This window comes from Puma concolor, chromosome B4 (genome assembly GCF_028749965.1).
Source record: "Puma concolor isolate L17-30 chromosome B4, mPumCon1.1.hap2, whole genome shotgun sequence".
Classification (NCBI taxonomy): Eukaryota; Metazoa; Chordata; class Mammalia; order Carnivora; family Felidae; genus Puma; species Puma concolor.
In genome coordinates this window covers 131,121,938-131,141,863 of record NC_141673.1, presented here as the reverse complement: position 1 = coordinate 131,141,863, position 19,926 = coordinate 131,121,938, and the positions used below count along the sequence as shown (strand labels likewise).

Below are 19,926 nucleotides of genomic sequence, written 5' to 3'. Positions count from 1 at the left end.
ATGTGAGAACAGAATTCACTGGCTAATAGCTAGAAAAAGGATTTGGGATCACAGATACCCGTCTCATCTTTAAGATTTTTATCTCCTCTTTTCTTCTAGTTAGCCGCTATAACCAAATTAAGGGCAAAAGGTCAGATTCTTACAAAAACAGATCCCAATGGCATTAAAAAGAAGCAGAAGGACCCCCAGGATGTCCTGGAAGTGAAGGAACGTGTAGAAAAGAACAACACATTTTCTCCTCAAGGTACTGTGGATTTCAGAGTTAACAGTGGGAATGAAGCCATCTGTAAGGAGATGTTCTAAACTATAACCACCATGCCTGATATCAAAAGTCATTGTTTTACTTAAATTTACCTCTCTATAACACCTAGATAGAATTTCGACAACTGGAACTGACCGTTTTCTATAATCGCATTAAATTGAAATAAAATTAGGCACAATCTAAGAGCTTGGAAAAAGGTTTCTCACTGGATCTTTGCACAGATATATTAGTATAAAGATTTGCTTTGAAAGGAGCATAATTTCTTAGCAATTGCCCTGTTTTATTTTTAAAACTCTGAAGTTAGCAGCGACATTTTACCATCAATTTGTAAAAAGGATTTTTGTTGATGTTTCCTGTCATCAGAGCTCCTATTTTAAGGTGGAAAAGAGATTCTAATTCAGTGGTCAAATCTGCCATACCTCATATTCTAGGCTCTCCTTTTCAGCCTCACTCCTTAAGAGTTTCCCTCTGTTGGTACCTAGTGGGGTAAATTAGGTTTGAAGGGCCTGTTAGGCAGAGAGGGAGAGGACGGGGGTAGCTGAGTCCATGAGGCTCACTGGCTTCCTGAAATTCCTCTGTAATGACCATCGTTTTTCCTTTCTGCTCTAGCTGAAGATGAATTGGAGCCTGCCAGGAAAAAAAGAAGAGAACAACTTGCCTACCTGGAATCTGACGAATTTCAGAAAATTCTAAAAGCAAAGTCGAAGCACACAGGGGTTCTAAGAGAGGTAAGAGCCCAAAAGGTCAAAGATGACACAGACGACCTTCAGACTTGAGACTTTTTATTGTGGGACTCACCCGAGACGTAGTTATATGTCTGAGTTGACTTCGAAGAGCAGGAATATTTCTGATAGAATTTAGCTTTGCCTTTGTCCTTGAATTGAAGAATATCATGTAACATTGTTTTAATGGGCCTCAGTATTATAAAAATGTTGTCTTGTGGTTAATGGCTTTGAAGTAACATTTAGGCGGTTCACCGCTATTATTTCCTGCCTTGCCTTATGGGAAGGGATTTTTTTTCCATTCAAATATTTTTCCATTGGCTTTTCAAATACTGTAAATCAGTAGTTAACAACCCATTGGGCATAGTTGCTTCCAATGCCTCACATTTTGGATTGCTCCTTTATTATCCTGAAATAAAATTCTTGGGTAATATAAATTACCTAACTAGAAACTTCAAGGATATCAGTATAATATCCTACATATAATGTGAAAAGGGGGAGGGGGGGTTATATTAAAAATATATGTATTTTGTTATATAAATGTGTAGGCACAACTATCCCAGGAAAAATAATGAAGTAGAAGTAGTCGGAGGGGTGGATGATAAATGTAAATGAAACAAGTAGAAATGAAGACTCTCGGTGTGGTCTTTTGGTCACTTAAATACCATGGGTCTGTTTCTTTGATTGTGTGTGTGTGTGTGTGTGTGTGTTTAAGCCGTGAATAACCCAGGAAGCTTTAGAAGATAACAAACTACAGTTGTTCCTCTATATACAGAAGAGTTGTCCAGTTGTATTCTTGGAATATTCAATGGATATCTGAACCAGGCACAAATACTGTAGTGTTTTTAAATTTTTTTTTAATTATTTTTTTAATGTTTATTTTTGAGAGAGAGTCAGAGTGGGTAGAGAGAGAGAGGGAGCAGAATTCAAAGCAGGCTTCAGGCTCCAGGCTCTGAGCTGTCAGCACAGTGCCCAACATGGGGCTCAAACTCTTGAACCATGAAATCATGACCTGAGCCGAAGTCAGATGCTTAACCAACTGAGCCACCCAGGTGCCCCTATTGTAGAGTTGTTTATAAAGCAGTTAGGTTTGAGAGCTATAACTGGGTTTTTCATCACATGGGTGCTGTCTAGAATAGTCAGAAGAATCCCTTGATGTAGAGGGACTGTTGTGCACCACAGGTATAGCATCCCTAGTCCCTGCAAGTAGCAGAAGTAGGAATCACCGGGGTAACAAAAAAAAGTACTCCCGCCGTTTTCACAGTGTCCTCACAGGGACAGTTTCTGTCCTCATTTAGTGTCAGTACTCTGAATACTCCGCTCTTTTGATAAACTACTGACTAATGAGACAGTTAAATATCCCACCATTCTGCTAGACCTGAAACTTGGTCCGGAGAGATGCTCAAGCCAGCCCAGGAAGGCTGCAGAGCTGAGCTCTTTGCCTCTGTGGCCACCAAAGGCCTTGGGCCCTGTGCAGCTGCTCCAACTGCAGAGCTGTGACCACATTCTGCTGTAAATCTCTCTCTGCCCTCCTGCCTACTCCCTGTTAGTCCAAACAGCCAGGGATTACTCCGGCCAAGTGCTTGGTCTAGAAAATAGTATTGAATAGACTGGGCTGTCAAGTGGGGAGGCACTGAATACCTTACATAGTTTGAGCCTATATTGGAACAGTAGAAATAATTCTCTTTTGGTTTATATTTGACATGTTCTGTTTCTTAGTCATGGATGTTTTCCTACTGTTTTTTTTTTTTTTTTGAAAATTAAGAGCTTGTGTCTACTTTTGATTGTCTTTTGGTTTGCAGTTCATTGAGGTCTTATCAGATGTCCTCATAATGGTTAGCTTGGCTTTTCAGTTTTTTTTATTACTGAACTGGTGCCTTGAGTATGTGTTGGATTTGGTACAAGGTCTTCTATGTGCCTTGTCATTCCAGGCAGAGGCTGAGCTGCAGGAACGCTATTTTGAGCCACTGGTGAAAAAAGAACAAATGGAAGAAAAGATGAGAAGCATCAGAGAAGTGAAATGTCGAGTAGTAACATGCAAGACGGTGAGTGGGGGAGATGGTTCTAACCTTGGGCTCTGTTTTGAGCTGCTGTGACTCAGCAGAACATAGAGAGATTGTGGGATATGGGGCCATGTCTTGTGACCAGAGTCCTGCCTGGGTCATTTCATTAGATTGGAAACCAAACTGCTCACAACAGCCAAGGTCCTGGCTGCCTGCCGACTTGGCCTCCTGGCTCTGGTGGCAGAGCATTGGTGGTGACAGTCTTCTCTCATCTGACCTCAGTTCCTGGTTTTACAGACGAGCCTCTAACTTCTCTTCCCCTTTGTCCATCGGACCCCATTTATTCTTCCGTGTCCTTCTCAAGTTTCTAGCACACCCTCAGTCCACAGTTCAGTCCTGGGACCTTGCCTGAACGATTTCCTTTGGCATTACATGTTATGACCAACTATTATTGCCTCTTTCTACTCAGGGCTTAACCTAGTAAATTGAATTTGAAGGCAAAGTGTAAATTGCATTATATTCTTTGTAGAATTTTTACCCTTAGTCTCTTAGAAAACGATAAATCCCCTGTCCTTCAACATTAATAAAATAGGACCAAAAAAAGTTCTTGCAGAACAGTATCCTGCCATCAGCACTCACTTTATACCGCTTGGCTAATCCCCCTCGTAAGCACTTATAAGAGGAGAAAGAGACTTAGTTCATCCAGTACGATTTTCTCTATCCCTTTTCAAACCATAGACTCTGCTTTACATTTAGGGGACAGCCCTGAACCAGCTGTCACCAAAAGGCAGGGCTTCCTTGAGAAAGTTCAGAATAAGTGAAAGCTTTAGCTCAGGTAACAACTTTTACTCTGACAAAACAGCAAACCCAGGGACATAGCTGGTGTGTTAGTTTTCTGTTGCTTCCCTGACAAATAACCACTAACTTGATAGTTTAAACAACACAGCTTTATTATCTGCATTTCTGTCAGCCAGAAGTCTCTGTGGGTCTCACGGAGCTAAAATCCAGGTGTGGCAGGACTGCATTCCTTCTGGAGGTTCTAGGGGAGGATCTATTACCTGACCTTTCCCAGCTTCTAGATCCCACCCGTGTTCTTTGGCTTGCAACCCCTTACTCCATCTTCAGAGCCCCCCAGTCACATCCTCTGACCTCCTCCCTGTGGATTCCCACCTTCACTTTTAAAAGCCCTTGTGATTCCATTGGGCCCACCTGAAAATCCAGAATCGATTCCCAGTCTTACAGTCAACGACCCTGATCCACCTTTGCCGTGTAACCTTACGTGCCCACGGGTTACCCATGGGTAGGGGGTGTATGTCTCAGGGGGGCGGTGCTATTCTGCATACCACTCTGCTCTGAGCTTTCTGAGGCTCAGAACCAAAAGTCACTTATCTAGATTCTGATTACCAGAAATCACGTTGCTGTGTCCCAGCACCTGTTGTGATGTTCACCCACCATTTCCTTCTTTCTTTTTTTTTTTTTTTTAATGTATCCTACAGTTCCATTTATACAAAGTACAAAACCAGGCAGACCAATGTTTGCTGTTCAAAAGTAGGGTAGTGATTACCCCTGGGGTGCGAGTGGAGCAGTGCCTAGACAGGGCACGGGGAGGGCTTCCCATGTGCTGGGGACATTCTGTTCCTTAGTCTCGATGCTGCTTGTTGTTCCCTATTCTCTTCAACACTTTTGAGGGTCAAAATTACAAGTGAGTGACTTCATATCTCTGTCTTGGTTTTGTTGCTTATGAAAGACGAATAGGAATAATCTTAAGTACTTCTCTGAGGCCTTTTAAGAAGAAACAAAAGGGCTACTGAAGAGGCCCCAGTGTCATCCTAGAACCGAGCAACTGCAGAGAATTTAGGACAGACCCGATGAAGCTATTGAGGTTTCCACTGCTTTTGTTCTTCCCTTACTGTTGTCTTGATGTTCCAGAAAGTTATTATGTACTTGATGCCTGACCAGCATTTGTGGCCAACAGGAGGGGAAGTGGCATCATTACGCGGGACTCCAGAAACCACAGGGGTCCTCACAACTAGTAGTTAAGGTGGTTTCTCTGCTCCCAGCTCTCTGGCTGGTGGTGAGAAAAGGGAAGTCCTCATGGAACAGATTGCCCTCCTAGCAGCTAGCCAGTTTCTCCTCCCAAGCTCCTAACCAGATATGTGCCCTCCTGTTGGTTTCATGCAGTGTGCCTACACCCACTTCAAGCCTTTGGAGACCTGCGTCAGTGAGCAGCACGACTATCACTGGCATGACGGCCTAAAGAGGTTTTTCAAGTGTCCCTGTGGAAACAGAAGCATCTCCCTTGACAGGCTCCCCAAAAAGCACTGCAGGTAGGAGAATTGATTCGTGAACTTTTCTCCAGTTCCTTTGTGATGCCGTTCTACTGGAACATCGAACGATCCTTTTTGAGGTTCAGGCCTTATTTCTGTGCCTCATTGAGCTCCCAGCTATCCCTAAAATCTCTTGGTGGGAAGGGACCCCACCTTCTTCACTGCTCTATCCCTGCTACTTAGTACAATGCTCAGCCCACAGTGGGTACTCACAAATGTTTGTTCAGTGAAAGACAGAAGTCATTTCTCTGAAGGTACTACAGTTCCTGGGACAAGAACAAGGGAACCAGAACTGGGGTAGAACCCGAAAGCAATGAGCTAACTTTTGTGGCCACTTTTGCCTGGGAGCATTGGCAGACTCTAGGCGGGCGGATGGGAAGCTGAGGGTCTGGGTCTTGCCTCGGTGGAAGACCGCTAGCAGAACTGTTGATGGAGATTGGGGCTCTGCAAGAGTGGTTGGTATCTGTATCAGGATATCTGTGTTTGATTCCCTTTTACTAGTTGTTTTCAGAGCACTGATCTAAAGGACCATCCCACTCGGAAGTAGAATCCCTGATTAGGATCATGTTAAATGAATCAAATAGTTTTGTGGGGACTTATGGCTTTTACATATGAAGTCATCCATTTTTTTAAGATCATGGAGTATCTTTCCAATTATTCATCTCCTCCTCTATGGCTTTATTGATTTTTAAAATGGTCTCCACTGAGATGTTGAGTATTCTTAATTAATTCTTAGGTGTGTCATAGTTTTCACTGATACTCTGAATGGCAACTTATTGCCCAGTATAGTTTCTAGTTGCTTGTTGGCGTAGAGAACTGTTACTACTTTTTTTATGAGTTGATCTTGACTCTGGCAAGCTTATGGAACTCTTATTCCAGTAATTTGTTGATTTCTCTACGTAGTTGATCATCCACAAATAAAGATGATTTTACCTATTTTGTTCCCACTCTTACACCCTCTATCTCTTTCTTGATCGGGTTAGCCAGACCCCCAATACCATGTTAAATAGCAGTGATGATAGTTGGCTTCCATTTCTTGACTGACTTTGCATATTTTGGAAATTAACCTCTTGGCTGATAAATGGCTTGTAAACATTTTCTCCAGTGCTGTAGGCTGTCTTTTCATTTTGCTTCTTGTTAATTTCGCCATGTAGAGGAAGCTTTTGAGTTTGATGTGGTCCTATTTATTGACTTTTGCTTTTGTTGCTTGAGGTTTTGGCATCATGTTAAAAAAAAATCATTGCCAAGACCAGTATCAGTGAGCTTTTTCTACATTTTCTTCTAGGAGTTTTATGTCTTACATTTAAGTATTTCATTCATTTCAAGTTAGTTTTTGTGCGGGAGGTGCGATAATGGTCCAATTTCATTGTTCTGTGTGTGTTTTTACAGCATCCTCAGCACTGTTTGTTGAAGAGACTATCCTTTCCCCATTGGTATCCTTGGCCCCTTGTTGAATATTAGTTGAAACATTAATTAACTATATATATGGAAAGATATGTGCTTTCTATTTTGTTTTATTGGTCACTGTATCTATTTTTTGTGCCAGTACCGTATTATTTTTATTACTGTGGCTTTCTAGTATAGTTTGAAATCTGTAAGCATGATACCTCCATCTTTGTTCTTTTTTTCTCAGCATTGCTTTGGCTATTCAGGGTCTTCTGGGTCTCCACAAATACTAGGGTTGTTTCTTCTTTTTTTGAAAAATGCCTTTGGTATTTTGATGGGGATTGCATTAAATCTCTTGTACATGGTTTTGGGTAGTATGGCCATTATAACAATATTAACTTTTTCAGATCCATGAACTTAGGGTATCTCCATTCATTTGTGTCTTCAGTTTCTTTCAGCAAAGTCTTGTAGATTTTCATTCACTTCCTTGGTTAAATTTATTACTAAGCCTTTAATTTTTTTTTTTTTTTTTTTTTTTGATGCTATTGTGAATGGGATAGTTTTGTTTTTTTTTTTTAATTTCTTTTTCAGGTGTAAAGGAATGCAGTTGATTTCTGCTATGTTGATTGTATATCCTGCTGCCCTACTGAAATCATTGATTAATAACTCCAACAGTTTTTTGATCTCTGGGATTTTCTATATATATATAAGATTGTATCATCAGCAAAAAGCAACAGTTTTACTTCTTTTCCAATTTGGATGCTGTTTATTTCTTTGTCTTGCCTAATTCCTCTAGCTAAGACTTCCAGTGCTCTAGTGAATAGGAGTGGTGAGAGTGGGCATCCTTGTCTTGTTCCTGATCTTAGAGGAAATGCTTTCATTTTATCACCGTTGAGTATAATGTTAGCTGTGAGTTTATGAGACCTTATTAACACTGAGGTATGTTCCTACTACACCCAGTCTGTGAAGGATTTTTATCATGAAAGGGTGCTGTATTTTGTGAAAAGCTTCCTGTGTATCGAGATGATTATGTGATTTTTATTTTCATTTTATTAATGTGATATATTACATTTATTGATTTGCATATGTTGAACCCACCTTGCATCACAGGGATAAATCCCATTTGGTTGTGGTATATAAATCCTTTTAATGTGTTCTTGAGTACGATTTGCTAATGTTTTGTTGAGAATTTTTGCATCTGTATTCATCAGAGATATTGTCTACCTTTTGATTTTCTTGTGGTATCCTTATCTGGTTTTGGCATCAAAGTGATGCTAGTTTCATAGTGTTTGGAACTGTTCCTTCAATATTTTGAAAGTTTCAGGAGGATTAGTGTTAATTCTTTAAATGTTTGGTAGAATTATCCATTGAAGCCATCTGGTCCTGGAGTTTTCAGTGTTGGGAGGTTTTTTTTGATGACTGATTCAATGTCTTTATTCATTATTGGTCTGTTCAGATTTTCAGTTTCTTTTTCATTCAGTCTTAGGTTTCTAGAAATATATCTATTTCTTCTAGGTTATGTAATTTGTTGGCATATAATCTTTCATAGATCTTTCATTATTCTGTTTCTTTTTTTTTTTCTTATAATGTTTTTATTTATTTTTGAGAGAGAGAGGGAGAGAGAAAGAAAACACAAGCTGGGGAGGGGAGGGGCGGGGGGGGACAGAGGATCTGAAGCAGGCTCTGAGCTGATAGCAGCAAGCCTGATGTGGGACTCAAACTCATGAACCGTGAGATCATGACCTGAGCTGAAGTTGGATGCTCAACCAACTGAACCACCCCGGTGCCCCAATCCTGTGCATTTCTGTAGTATGTTTTAATTTTTTTTTTAGGTTTATTCATTTTTGAAAGACAGAGAGAGACAGAGCACCCAGGGGCGGGGTGGAGAGAGAGGGGCACACGGAATCTGAAGCAGGCTCCAGGCTCAGAGCTGTTAGCACAGAGCCTGATGCGGGGCTCGACTCACGAACTGCAAGATCATGACCCGAGCCAAAGTCAGATGTTCAACTGAGCCACCCAGGCGCCCCTGTAGTATGTTTTAATGTCTCCTCTTTGATTTCTAATTTTATTTGAGTCTTCTCTCTTTTTTTTCTTAGTCTAGCTAAAGGTTTGTCAGTTTTGTTTATCTTTTCAAAGAATCAGCTCTTAATCTCTCTCTTTTCTATTGTTTTCTGGTCTCTGTTTTCTTCTGATCTTTGTTACTTTCTTCCTTCTGCTAACTTTGGGCCTAGCTCTTTTTTTTTTTCTAACTCCTCAAGGTGTAAAATTCGGTTGTTTGAGATCTAATTTATTTATTTTTAATGTTTATTTATTTTGAGAGAGAGCGCATGCACCCGCACGAGTAGAGGGAGGGGCAGAGAGAGAGGACAGATAGAATCCCAAGCAGGCTCTATGCTGTCAGCACGGAGCCCAATGTGGACCTTGTTCCCACAAACCGTGAGATCATGACTGGAGCCAAAATCAAGAGTCGGACGCTTAACCAACTGAGCCACCCAAGTGCCTCTGAGTGTATTATTTCTTTAATGCCTTTGATGACTTCCTGTTTGACCTAAGCGTTAGTAATGTTTAATTTTCAAATATATGGGATTGATTTTTAGCCATCTTTTTCTTTTTTTAAATTTCTGACTTTATTGGATCATCCTTAAAGGACAGAATTTGTATGATGAGTGTTTGGAATTTGAGGCAGTTTTGAGATCACCTTCAGTCTTCCCAAGAATATCTCACGAGGATATTCTCGACACCTGTTTGTTTGCTTGTTTGTTTTTGGGTTTTGTCTAGTTCCTGGAACCGATACTTCACTCCACGTTTCTCCAGGGCTGATTGAGGTTGGGGAAGGGGACCCGGACCGCATGCTACTTAATTACCTTGTCAGGAGCTGCTTCATGAAATTGTTATGATCTGGATGATAATTTTTTTTAAGTATTTATCTGTGTATTGATACTTGACTTCTGCCACATATTTTAATAGCAAGAGCTTATGTAAAACATTTGAGTATCAGAAAAATTCTGTTAATAAGCAGTAGGTACAACTCACAAATGGAAGAACAGGATGCTTTTTCATCCTGGGGTGCCTGGATGGCTCAATAGGTTAAACGTCCGACTCTTGATTTTGGCTCAGGTTGTGTGATCTATCTCGCAAGTTCATGAGTTCAAGCCTTCAATCGGGCTCCACACTGATAGTGCAGAGCCTGCTTGTGATTTTCTCTCTCTCTCTCTCTCTCTGTCTGTCTCTGTCTCTCTTTCTCTCTGCCCCTCTCCAGCTAGGGCACATTCTCTCTCTCTCTCTCTCTCTCTCTCTCTCTCTCTGAAAATAAACTTTTTTTTTTTTAAGATGCTTTTTCATCCTCCAGGTGGTTGCTGTTAGTTTTGTAACAACTGTTTTTCTGGACTTTGTCTTGTCAATTCTTGATCTAGAATAGAAGAGGGCAATCTTTTTCTGTCAAAGGCCAGATACTAAATGTTACATTTCATGAACCAGATGGTCTGTTTCATAACTACTCTACTAGGTGTTATAGCTCAAAAGCAACCACAGGTAATATAGAAGCAAAAGGACATGGCTGTGTTCAAATAAAATTTAATTTATAAAAACAGGTGGCAGGCTGGATTTGGTCCATGGGTTGTAATTTACCGACCCCTGACTAGAATTTTTTATATATAATTTCGTCATTGATCTACTAGTAGTCTAGAAAATTTCTCTCAACAGATATTGAGGCAATCTTTAGACAGGGAAGGTGGTGGAGAGGCTTAGAGCCAAGGCCACTGGCATGCTGACTCTCAGGGCAGGAACACAGTCTAGATTTTCAGGAGGAAGAATGGGGCAGGTATAGGGCAATCCCTATGCCCTAGAGCATCTCAAATCCAAGGGTACCGGAAGCCATATTTCCATGAGTTGATTGTATTTGTTTTGCCTGTTTCAGCAGAGTGAACTTTGTATAAAAATAAGTTTTTTGGGGGCGCCTGGGTGGCTCAGTTAAGCGTCTGACTTCAGCTCAGGTCATGATCTCACCACCTGTAGGTTCGAGCCCCGTGTTGGGGGCTGTGCTGACAGCTCAGAACTTGGAGCCGGCTTCAGATTCTGTGTGTGTGTGTCTCTCTCCCCCTTCCCCCACTTGCTGGCTCTCTCTCTCTCTCTCTCTCTCTCTTTCTCTCTCAAAAATAAATAAATATTTAAAAATATTTGTTTTAAATAAGTTTTCTCTGTAGTAGCCTCATCTCTTCTCAGAGTTGGGCTCCCTCACCATGTTAAAAAAAATGAGAACAAGTGTCTCTAGGCCCTTTGAACAATAAGAGAGTACACATCTTTAGGTTTGAAAAAGGGGGAAGGATTGTCCAGACCAGAAGGACAATAAGAAGTTTCTTATCACAAACTTTTAGTTCCAGAAAAGGGGACGGGGAAAGCTCTAGACTGTATGGTGTCAGAGGGCTAGCTTCCTCTTCTGAGTCTCTTCCCGATGCCCATCAGGAGAAACCAAGCTTGTGCTCATCACCTGCAGTGAACATATGCTGTTCTCCTTTCATTTGATGTTCCATCTCTGAAAGCTCTAGCTTTTTATAGATTTGAAGGCTGTTTCTCAAATCTTCGGAGTGTGTATTTTCAATAGCTTTAGAACTTAGCCCATAATTATGAGTGTTACCTTGATCAGCTTGTTTGAATGGCAGATACTCTTCCTGTGAGTGCAGCGAACCCCATTGTCTCTATGTATCTGCCTGTGCCTCACCACTGAGTAAATCCTATCTTTTCTTGTTTCAGTAATTGTGGCCTCTTCAAATGGGAACGAGATGGAATGCTAAAGGTAGGTCATTTGCAAGGTGACCGATTTTAGTGACCCATGCAAATAATGTTGACCCATTTTTTTTTTTTTTTTTTACTAAACTGTTTTCATTTTTCTAGGAAAAAACAGGCCCAAAGATAGGAGGCGAAACCCTGTTACCAAGAGGAGAAGAACATGCCAAATTTCTGAATAGCCTTAAATAGCCCTAACTTCAAACAGGTACCCACGACCTATGTTACTTCTTGTGGGTCTGGAGGGGCAAGGGTGTTGGCTCTGTATCACCCAGGTTCTGATTGGCACAGTCCAAACATGTGTTACGCCTACAAGTTCTGCCTACCTATTTTGTTTCGGGTTGGCTTAACGCCAAATTTAACGCTGGCTTTTCATTGGTAAATCAAAAAACCATCGTCTTCCCTGTTCTCACTACTGATGGCTCCATTCATGTAAATTCTTTGCCCAGAAACTATGTGTCTTGGGCTATAGAGCGTCCAGTGTTGCTTCTTTACCGAAATAAGGTTCTAATATTTGCATGGATGCACAGAGGCAAAAGAATTAATTTAGCTTCCAGGCTTCAGTTTTCCCATCTGGAAAATGAGGGGACTTGGAGTAAATGATTTTGAAGTGTATCTTTCAGGACTCAAATTCTACAAATAATGTTTCCTAGAAAAAATAAATTATCTTTACCATATAGATAATTATAGTCACCATTGACATAGTCTTGATATATTGATATTAAGGCCAGGTTCCTTCTTTCATTTCTGTTGTTACCTCTTTCTTGTTTTTTCAAATTGATTAATTCACTGAATCATGTGGCATTTAATTCATATCTAGATGGTTCTCTGTGCTTTTACAATATTGTAGTACTCAAAACAATGGTTTTTAATGGCTCATTTAGAGTAGATTTTGTTTGTCCCATAAGCTTGAAACAGAGTTATGTATTTGAAGAAGGTCACAACTGAGTGGCTGCTGACTTGAACTCCAGGCTGCTCCTTGAGCAATCCCCTTCCTATGAAAGACACACGGTCCTGTTTGAACCTAGGGTGCCATTAGAGTCCCCGTTCCCTTGTGTATGGTATATTGTACAGAAGTACTGTAATATTCTTGTAAAGGTTGATGGTGAGCTGAATGCCTTCCTTTTTTATAATTTGATTTTAATTTTTAAATAATTTAAAAATATCACTTCAATACTTCTCAGTTACTCTAGATCTTGGGGGAGCTTTCATTTGAGGTCTTTTGTGTGTATGTTTCTTCAAGTATTCAGGGATAAGAAGGGGTGGGTGGGCCAGAAGGGGGACTTAGTTGCTTGCATTGTAGATACACTTCATCATTGAGATCAGTCTTTTAATACTATCCTTTTTATCAATGTATTAAATGCTTTTATATAAATCCAAAATATGTGTTTAATTTTTCCTTACTCAGCTGTTGGCAATATAGGGTTTATTATATATTCATAGGCCATCCAAACAGAGTTAAAACGCAGTGATCTAGAATAGCAAACAAAAATTGTACCTCACAGAAAAGTAGTTGACCTGAATGTCCTGTCACAGCAGATTGAGTTTCAACATTTTAAAATATTAACTTTTAAAAACATTACAAGTTGGGGGAGCCTGGGTGGCTTAGTCGGTTAAGCATCCAACTTTTGATTTCAGCTCAGGACTAACTGTGTTAGTCCTCCAGATTTGTTCTTTTCTAAATTTGTTTTGGCGGTTCTAGGTCCTTTGCATTTCTGTGTAAATTTTAGAAGCAGCTTGTTGATTTCTACTCTAAAAACCCTTCCTGGAATTCGTATTATGACTGTTTAATCTGTGGATCGATTTGGGGGAATTGCCATCTTAAGGCATTCTGTGAACATAATACATCTCTCCATTTATTTAGGTCTTTAATTTTTCTCAGCAATGTTTGGTAGTAATAGTGCCTGCCCCAGCCTGTGAATAACCAGTGTTATGGTTGGACTGGCTCTTGTGAATCCTATTACGATTGCAAGATGTCCTTCAGCAAGAACCATGAGCAACCTTTGAGAAAATAAAGGTTTGCTAATTATAAGACCTGGAAATTACATAGCACCCCTGGGGCCAAACAGCCAGGTCTTGGGTACAAGGAGCGCATGTGGGCAAGGGACTCCGAGGTCAAGGGTGGGATCTAGGATTTCGTGGGCTCACACTTTACTGGTGAATTTAAAACATAAGAGCAGGATTTTAAAGTACTCGGAGAGAAAAATGAAGTGGTCAGTTAGAGACATAAACCAAAACCTCGAAAACAAAGGACTGTCCGTGAGAGGGAGTAGCCTGGCTCTTGAATCTACTGGTGAAGCTGGCACTGTGTTTGTCTGAGATGGTTGTCTTTGCAATGGGTGTCTCATCAAAGTTTAAGTTACACACTTGGATTACAGAAAAGAAAGCAACTGTCAAAGTTAACATTATACGTAGTTTTCGTGTACAGATCATATATGTATTTTGTCACGTTTATTTTTTTTTAATTTTTTTTAAATGTTTTTTATTTATTTTTGAGACAGAGAGAGACAGATCATGAGCAGGGGAGGGGCAGAGAGAGAGGGAGACACAGAATCTGAAGCAGGCTCCAGGCTCTGAGCTGTCAGCACAGAGCCCGACGTGGGGCTTGAACTCACAGACTGTGAGATCATGACCTGAGCTGAAGTCGGATGCTTAACTGACTGAGCTACCCAGGCGCCCCTTGTCATGTTTATTTCTAAATGTGTTACAGTTTTGATGATATTGTAAGGGCTACTTTCTGCATTGTAATTCCCACTTATTACTTACTAGTATATAGAAATGGAATGCAATTTTGTCAGTTGACCTTGTATCCTGGGACCATGTTTAACTTACATATGAGTTTGACAGCGTTTTTATAGATTCCTTAGGATTTTCTGTGTTGGATCATGTTGCCTGAGAAGTTTTAACACTTCAGTTCCTGTCTATGACTGTTTTTTGTTCCCAATCTAAAGAGGAAAGCATTTTCTTTCACCATTAAGTATCAAGGGTGTATTCTGAGTAGGGTTGGACAAGAAGATCTGTAAATAATAGTGTGTTTGTCTTCTCATACATTCCCTAGTGATGTTATTAGTTGAGTATCAATGGGCCGGGCCTTGAGAAGGGGCAGGCCATATCAAGTCCTGGGTTGAGTACATTTTTCAGGTTGTGATGAACTTTATCTTAGCATAATTAACTATTACACCAAAATAAACTACAGTGGTGTCTGATTGTGTCATTCAAGCACCTTGAGTTTAAGGGACAGGAAGAGTGTCTTCAGTGATTTACTAAAGGAATGAGCTTTTTTTTTTTTTCTTCTTTTTTGAACAGTGATTTCAGGATACCAATTTAAGGGTATATTTGGGTTATCTTACAAAACAGAAAACATCTTGCTCTTTGGTACCATAATTCTGTGCTGGCTGCGTGACAGACAACCAAACACGAGCTAATAAAATCCTAACCCAGTACACCCTGACCTCAGTGCCTCATATTAATGAGGTTGCAGGTTTTATTTAGGAAAGTTTTAAGTTTGGGGGCCTCCTCCCTAAATGATTCAGACTCACTAGTGTGTTATTTGAGACTCATTACTACTGGTCTAAATTAATGAGAAGTTATGTGAAAAAACACTTTTCTCCTTTGTTTTACATATTAAGTGAATGTTCTTTTCAGGCATATCCCTGAAACATTGTCATTCCCTTACAAAGCTCTCTCCTTGCAAAGCTTTGTGAAAACTTCTTCAAGAAAGCTTTGTGAAAACTTTTAAGTTTATTTACTTTGAAAGAGAGAGTGCAAGTAGGGGAGGGGCAGAGAGAGAAGGAGAGAGAGAATTACTAAGGTGACAGTGCGGAGCCCAATGTGGGGCTCAAACCCACAAACTGCAAGATCATGATCTGAGCCAAAGTCAGATGCTTAACTGACTGAGCCACGCAAGTGCCCCAACTTTGTGAAAACTTATTAATCTAACTATACAGATTTTTTTAATCATAGAAAATAGGCTTAACAAAGTAGGCATCACTGGTCAAAACTTAATTTTTTTTTTTTTTCAACGTTTTTTATTTATTTTTGGGACAGAGAGAGACAGAGCATGAACGGGGGAGGGGCAGAGAGAGAGGGAGACACAGAATCGGAAACAGGCTCCAGGCTCTGAGCCATCAGCCCAGAGCCCGACGCGGGGCTCGAACTCACGGACCGCGAGATCGTGACCTGGCTGAAGTCGGACGCTTAACCGACTGCGCCACCCAGGCGCCCCTCAAAACTTAATTTTATTGGGGCGGCTGGGTGGCTCAGTCAGTTAAGTGTCTGACTTCAGCTCAGGTCATGATCTCATGGTTCATGGGTTCAAGTCTCGCATCAGGCTCTGTGCTGACAGCTCGGAGCCTAGAGTCTGCTTTGGATTCTGTGTCTCCCTCTCTCTGCTCCTCCCCTGTTTGCACTCTCTTTCTCAAAAATAAACATTAAGAAAAAAATTAAAAATAAAACAATGTCCAAAATGCCACACGTTTGGCAAGTCCAATCTCTAAAAATACAGATTGCTCCATTACTAATTTCCTAGTAAATGTGGCCGCCCAGATTCCCATTCATGTTACCTTTGGCATGTTACTCCCTGCCCGGGAAGAATGAGTGAGATTGGCTTTTAGTAAATGAAAGAATTCTGGGTGGAATTTGAAATCGCCAAGGCATAACTGGGCCCTTGTTAAGGATAGGGGTAAAACGAGGTAATACATTTCTGATTTCCGCCAGAGTGCTTTATCTAGAGCCAACATGCCCAGCATAGCCTTTGACGAGACAAGGACAAGCTGTTTTGTTCTTTCACACTGGCCCCTCACCCAGACCATTGTTGATTTTTGACCTTTGTATGAACTAAGTGTTCTTTTCTGCAGGCATGGGTGGCTGCGGGTCTGGCCGCGAGGCAGAGTCCATCAGCTGCCAGCCGCCTGGTTGCTAGCTCTCACCAGAGGGCACATGTGTTATTACCAAGACGAGCCAAAATGTGGCTCCATTTTCCTGGCTAAGGTGGACAGCAGTGCTTTGCTCTTTCTCTGTTGCACAGCTAGATGTGCAAACACGCACATCTTCCTCATTAGCCCAGGGTTACCAACATAAAAGTTCAGAGACTGGATCTGGCCAACAGACGGCAGTTTCACGTGGGTAAAGTGCAAGCTGTCCAGCACCCCTGGCCCCGTAGCCGGCGGGCCTGCCTCGGGATCGGAGCTGGCGGTCAGCCGAGCTTGCGCTGCTCGTGCCCAGCTGTCAAGCCCAGCCAGCTGGTTGACCATCTCTTGTTTCACCTGGTGGCCCAGCTAAAGACAGGCGGGAACTGCTCCTCCATGAGAATGTATCCAGGTGTGGGATTAGGTACTAACGCGGAGCCCCTCCTGCTAGAGCAAGACCGGGGCAGGAGTGTCTCCGGCCAGCTCCGCCAAGGCCCCCGGAGTGCACACGGGCCCCACTGTGCCTCTCCTGCCCAGTGATCCAGAGCGGAACAGCTCTGACCTTTGTTCCACTGAGGCTGGCTCTTTCTCCAGTTTAGACCAGAGACGGGCGGGGGCGCCTGGCCGGCTCAGTCAGAAGAGCATGCGACTCTTGACCTTGGGGTCGTGAGTTTGAGCCCCACATTGGGTGTAGAGATTACTAGATCAGGGATGTGAGATGGCAGGCAGACAGCAGAACTCCATTCCTTTCTGTTGAGATTTATGTTTGGAAACTTTGAAATATCCCTTCTCAAATAATCTGTCTCCTTGGGTAATAAGTAAAAATAGTAATGCAATACTGAGGCGTCTGCAAAGTTTTTACTTTATACCAGTTTTTTCCAGTGCAATCACGTTCTCATTTAAAGCTGCTGGTACTTTCAGTGAAGGCTGCAGAGAAGAGCAGCCGTCTGAAGGAGAAAACGGGCTGAGGGCAGAGGGGCGGCTGGTGGAAATGTGTGTCTCCTGTAGACAGAGTGTGCACTAATAACCTGGGGAAGTGTGATGTGGACACTAAAGTGGAAGGTGACATTTGCACTCTGAGGGGGCACATGGCTAGTGTATCATGAAAGAGTTCCCCCTTCCCGACCTTTCCGCCAGTATCCTCAGTTTGCTTGGTTTAAGAAACGTTGGCAAAGGTGTCCATCCAGTGATGGAGAGTACATAGCCTCTTTGAAGAGAAATCTTATTTATCGTGTGTAATATACGTAAATACACACGTATTTAACGTGTGTAAGTTACGACTTACCATTTTGTTTCCAGAAATCTGCCTTAATAGAGGAATGGGTGAATAAAGTCTAGCATGTTCACTGATGTGGAGAGGGAACAAAGACACAAACAAACAGCGCCCCCCCCCCCCCCCCGCCGTGGGGGCCATGTGATAGAAGTATAAAATAGGGCTTATTGAGGGAAAACTGAGGCACACAGACAATCCCCTGAGTAGCCGTTACCTCACAGAAGTGAGCTGGGACTGGATGGAGCCGCACCAGCTCCACCACGAAGAGGCTTCCGGTAAAAGAATCCTGTTCCGTGATGCTTCTCCTTGCTTCTGGAAAGAAGCAAGGAACATGCCCGTGACAATATAATAATGAGCCGCTGGGTCAAGGCAAATACTCGGGTTGGAAAGAGGGAGCTTTCAGGGCTCAACTTCGGTCTCAGCCAGTTCTGTGTGGCCAAGATCTGCTAAGTGTCTCATTTCTGCACTGGATGTGGGGCGAGCTGGGTTTGCGCAATCACGTGTTCTGTTGCCTTTTAAAGAATGAAGTACGTGTGTGAGAAGAGACAGAAAAAGTGGAAGGGGTGCTTGGGTGGCTTAGTCAGTTAAGCGTCTTGATTTCGGCTCAGGTCATGATCTCACAGCTCTGGAGGTAGAGCCCCACCTCGGGCTCCTCAGTGACAGTGTGCTGAGCCTTCCTGGGATTCTCTCTCTGTCCCTCCCGACTCATGCATCTCTCTTTCCTCTCTCTCTCTCTCTCTCTCTCTCTCAAATAAATTTTTAAAAAGAAGGATGCACCCCAAACGACTGACAGGGCTTACCTTGAATTAGGCAAGAAGGCAAAACTCCTCCTGTGTACTGGATTTCTTTCTTAATATTTTATCTTTAATCTCTATACCCACTGAGGGGCTCGAACCCACAAGCCTGAGGTCAAGGGTCCCACGCTCTACCGACTGAGCCAGCCAGGTTCCCCATGTGTCATGGATATCTGTGCTGCTTGAATTTGCTACATTGAGCACCTATTGTAAATGAAATAATTTCCTAGTAGAAATGTCTTGTTTAAAAAAAAAAAAAAGAAAAGAAAAGATCCGGGGCGCCTGAGGGCAGGGGATAGGGGGAGATTGGGTAAGAAGCAGCAAAAGTGTAAAGAACATTTTAAGTGGTGAAATGGCAGTTTTCAGTTGAACATTTTGTGCATGTTTTTCCAGTTCTGAGGAGTTTTCATTACTCTCCTGATTTCCTTTTGGAAGCATTCTAATTTGATCCCACAGACAGCAAAGGGGTGTGTTGGTAGCACAGCACACAAGCACACGCCTCGGCGATTTCCTAAAGAGCGTAATCCGAGTATTCCGAAGGCTCAGCTGCCAGTCCTTAAGGCATATTCATTCATCAGAAGCTCGTCACGCCGCTGAAAAATTGGGCACTGCTTGGGCTTTGGTTGTGCTGGGACTTGTGTCCCAAACCTGAGTCTCCAAAGGGTGAATCCCCACACTCCTGAGAAGAGAACAACTTCTCTATCCAACCTGCCCATGTAACAACATTTAATGACAGGGTTTGCCCGGTGCCCTTCTTGGCTTCTGAAGGCCAGTTTCGCTCCTGCTTGGAGTTTTTGTAAGAAAACACAGGGCTGACGACTTTTTGTAAGAAAACACAGGGCTGAAGAGGTGATTTGGAAAATGCCCAATTTCTTAATCACTAGATTTTATCAGTCTTTTAAAGGATTACTTAAAGGGGCACGTGGCTGGCTAGGCCAGTTAAGCATCCGACTTCGGCTCAGGTCATGATCTCACGGTTCGTGGGTTCGAGCCCCGCATCGGGCTCTGTGCTGACAGCTCAGAGCCTGGAGCCTGCTTTGGATTCTGTGTCTCCCTCTCTCTCTCTGCCCCTCCCCTGCTCACACTGTCTCTCTCTGTCTCAAAAATAAATAAATATTAAAAGACTACTTACAAATACATGCATTCGTTACAAAAATGTCCTGATCTCACCCCACCTCTGATGGAGTATTGTACCACCGTTGAGCAGCTTTTCCTTAAACAAAGTCCCCCTGTGCTGCCCTGGGATCCTCAGAAGCAGGCTCGACTAGCTGGCCGGGGAGCCACGTCTCCGGGGGAGCAGAGGGCTCAGGGGTGGGGACAGGTGTCCTTTGTATCTTCTAATCTACTGTGACTCCACTGCCTGCTGCACTTGTTCTTGGTGGTTTTGTGTTCTTAGTGTGGGATTCCTGAAGGTGGTTGGAAGCAAGGACGAAGCAGGGTAGATGCTGAGTCCGGGGCAGGAAGCAGAGT

At 42.3% G+C, this 19,926-nt stretch overlaps 1 protein-coding gene and 1 long non-coding RNA gene across 8 annotated transcripts in view; one reads left to right on the top strand and one right to left on the bottom strand.

Moving 5' to 3' along the window:
- MCM10 (minichromosome maintenance 10 replication initiation factor) overlaps positions 1-19,926 on the top strand; it is a 110,761-nt gene that overhangs the window by 24,236 nt on the left and 66,599 nt on the right. For 5 of the 7 annotated variants that reach the window (XM_086714913.1, XM_086714916.1, XM_086714917.1 and 2 more), the window contains exons 15-20: positions 100-244; positions 878-990; positions 2,916-3,029; positions 5,169-5,314; positions 11,450-11,492; positions 11,591-11,690. In XM_086714913.1, the coding sequence (XP_086571039.1) occupies positions 100-244; positions 878-990; positions 2,916-3,029; positions 5,169-5,314; positions 11,450-11,492; positions 11,591-11,674 (645 nt within the window). In that variant the 3' untranslated portion in view covers positions 11,675-11,690. Of the gene's footprint in view, positions 1-99; positions 245-877; positions 991-2,915; positions 3,030-5,168; positions 5,315-11,449; positions 11,493-11,590; positions 12,160-19,926 lie in introns of those variants that run through there. The other 2 variants (XM_086714911.1, XM_086714915.1) reach the window with 1 other exon arrangement.
- Positions 2,821-18,378, bottom strand: LOC147579511 (uncharacterized). The gene is made up of 2 exons (XR_015254026.1): positions 17,877-18,378; positions 2,821-2,951 (listed from the first exon to the last, which is right to left on the bottom strand). It is a non-coding gene; the product is annotated as an uncharacterized LOC147579511 (long non-coding RNA).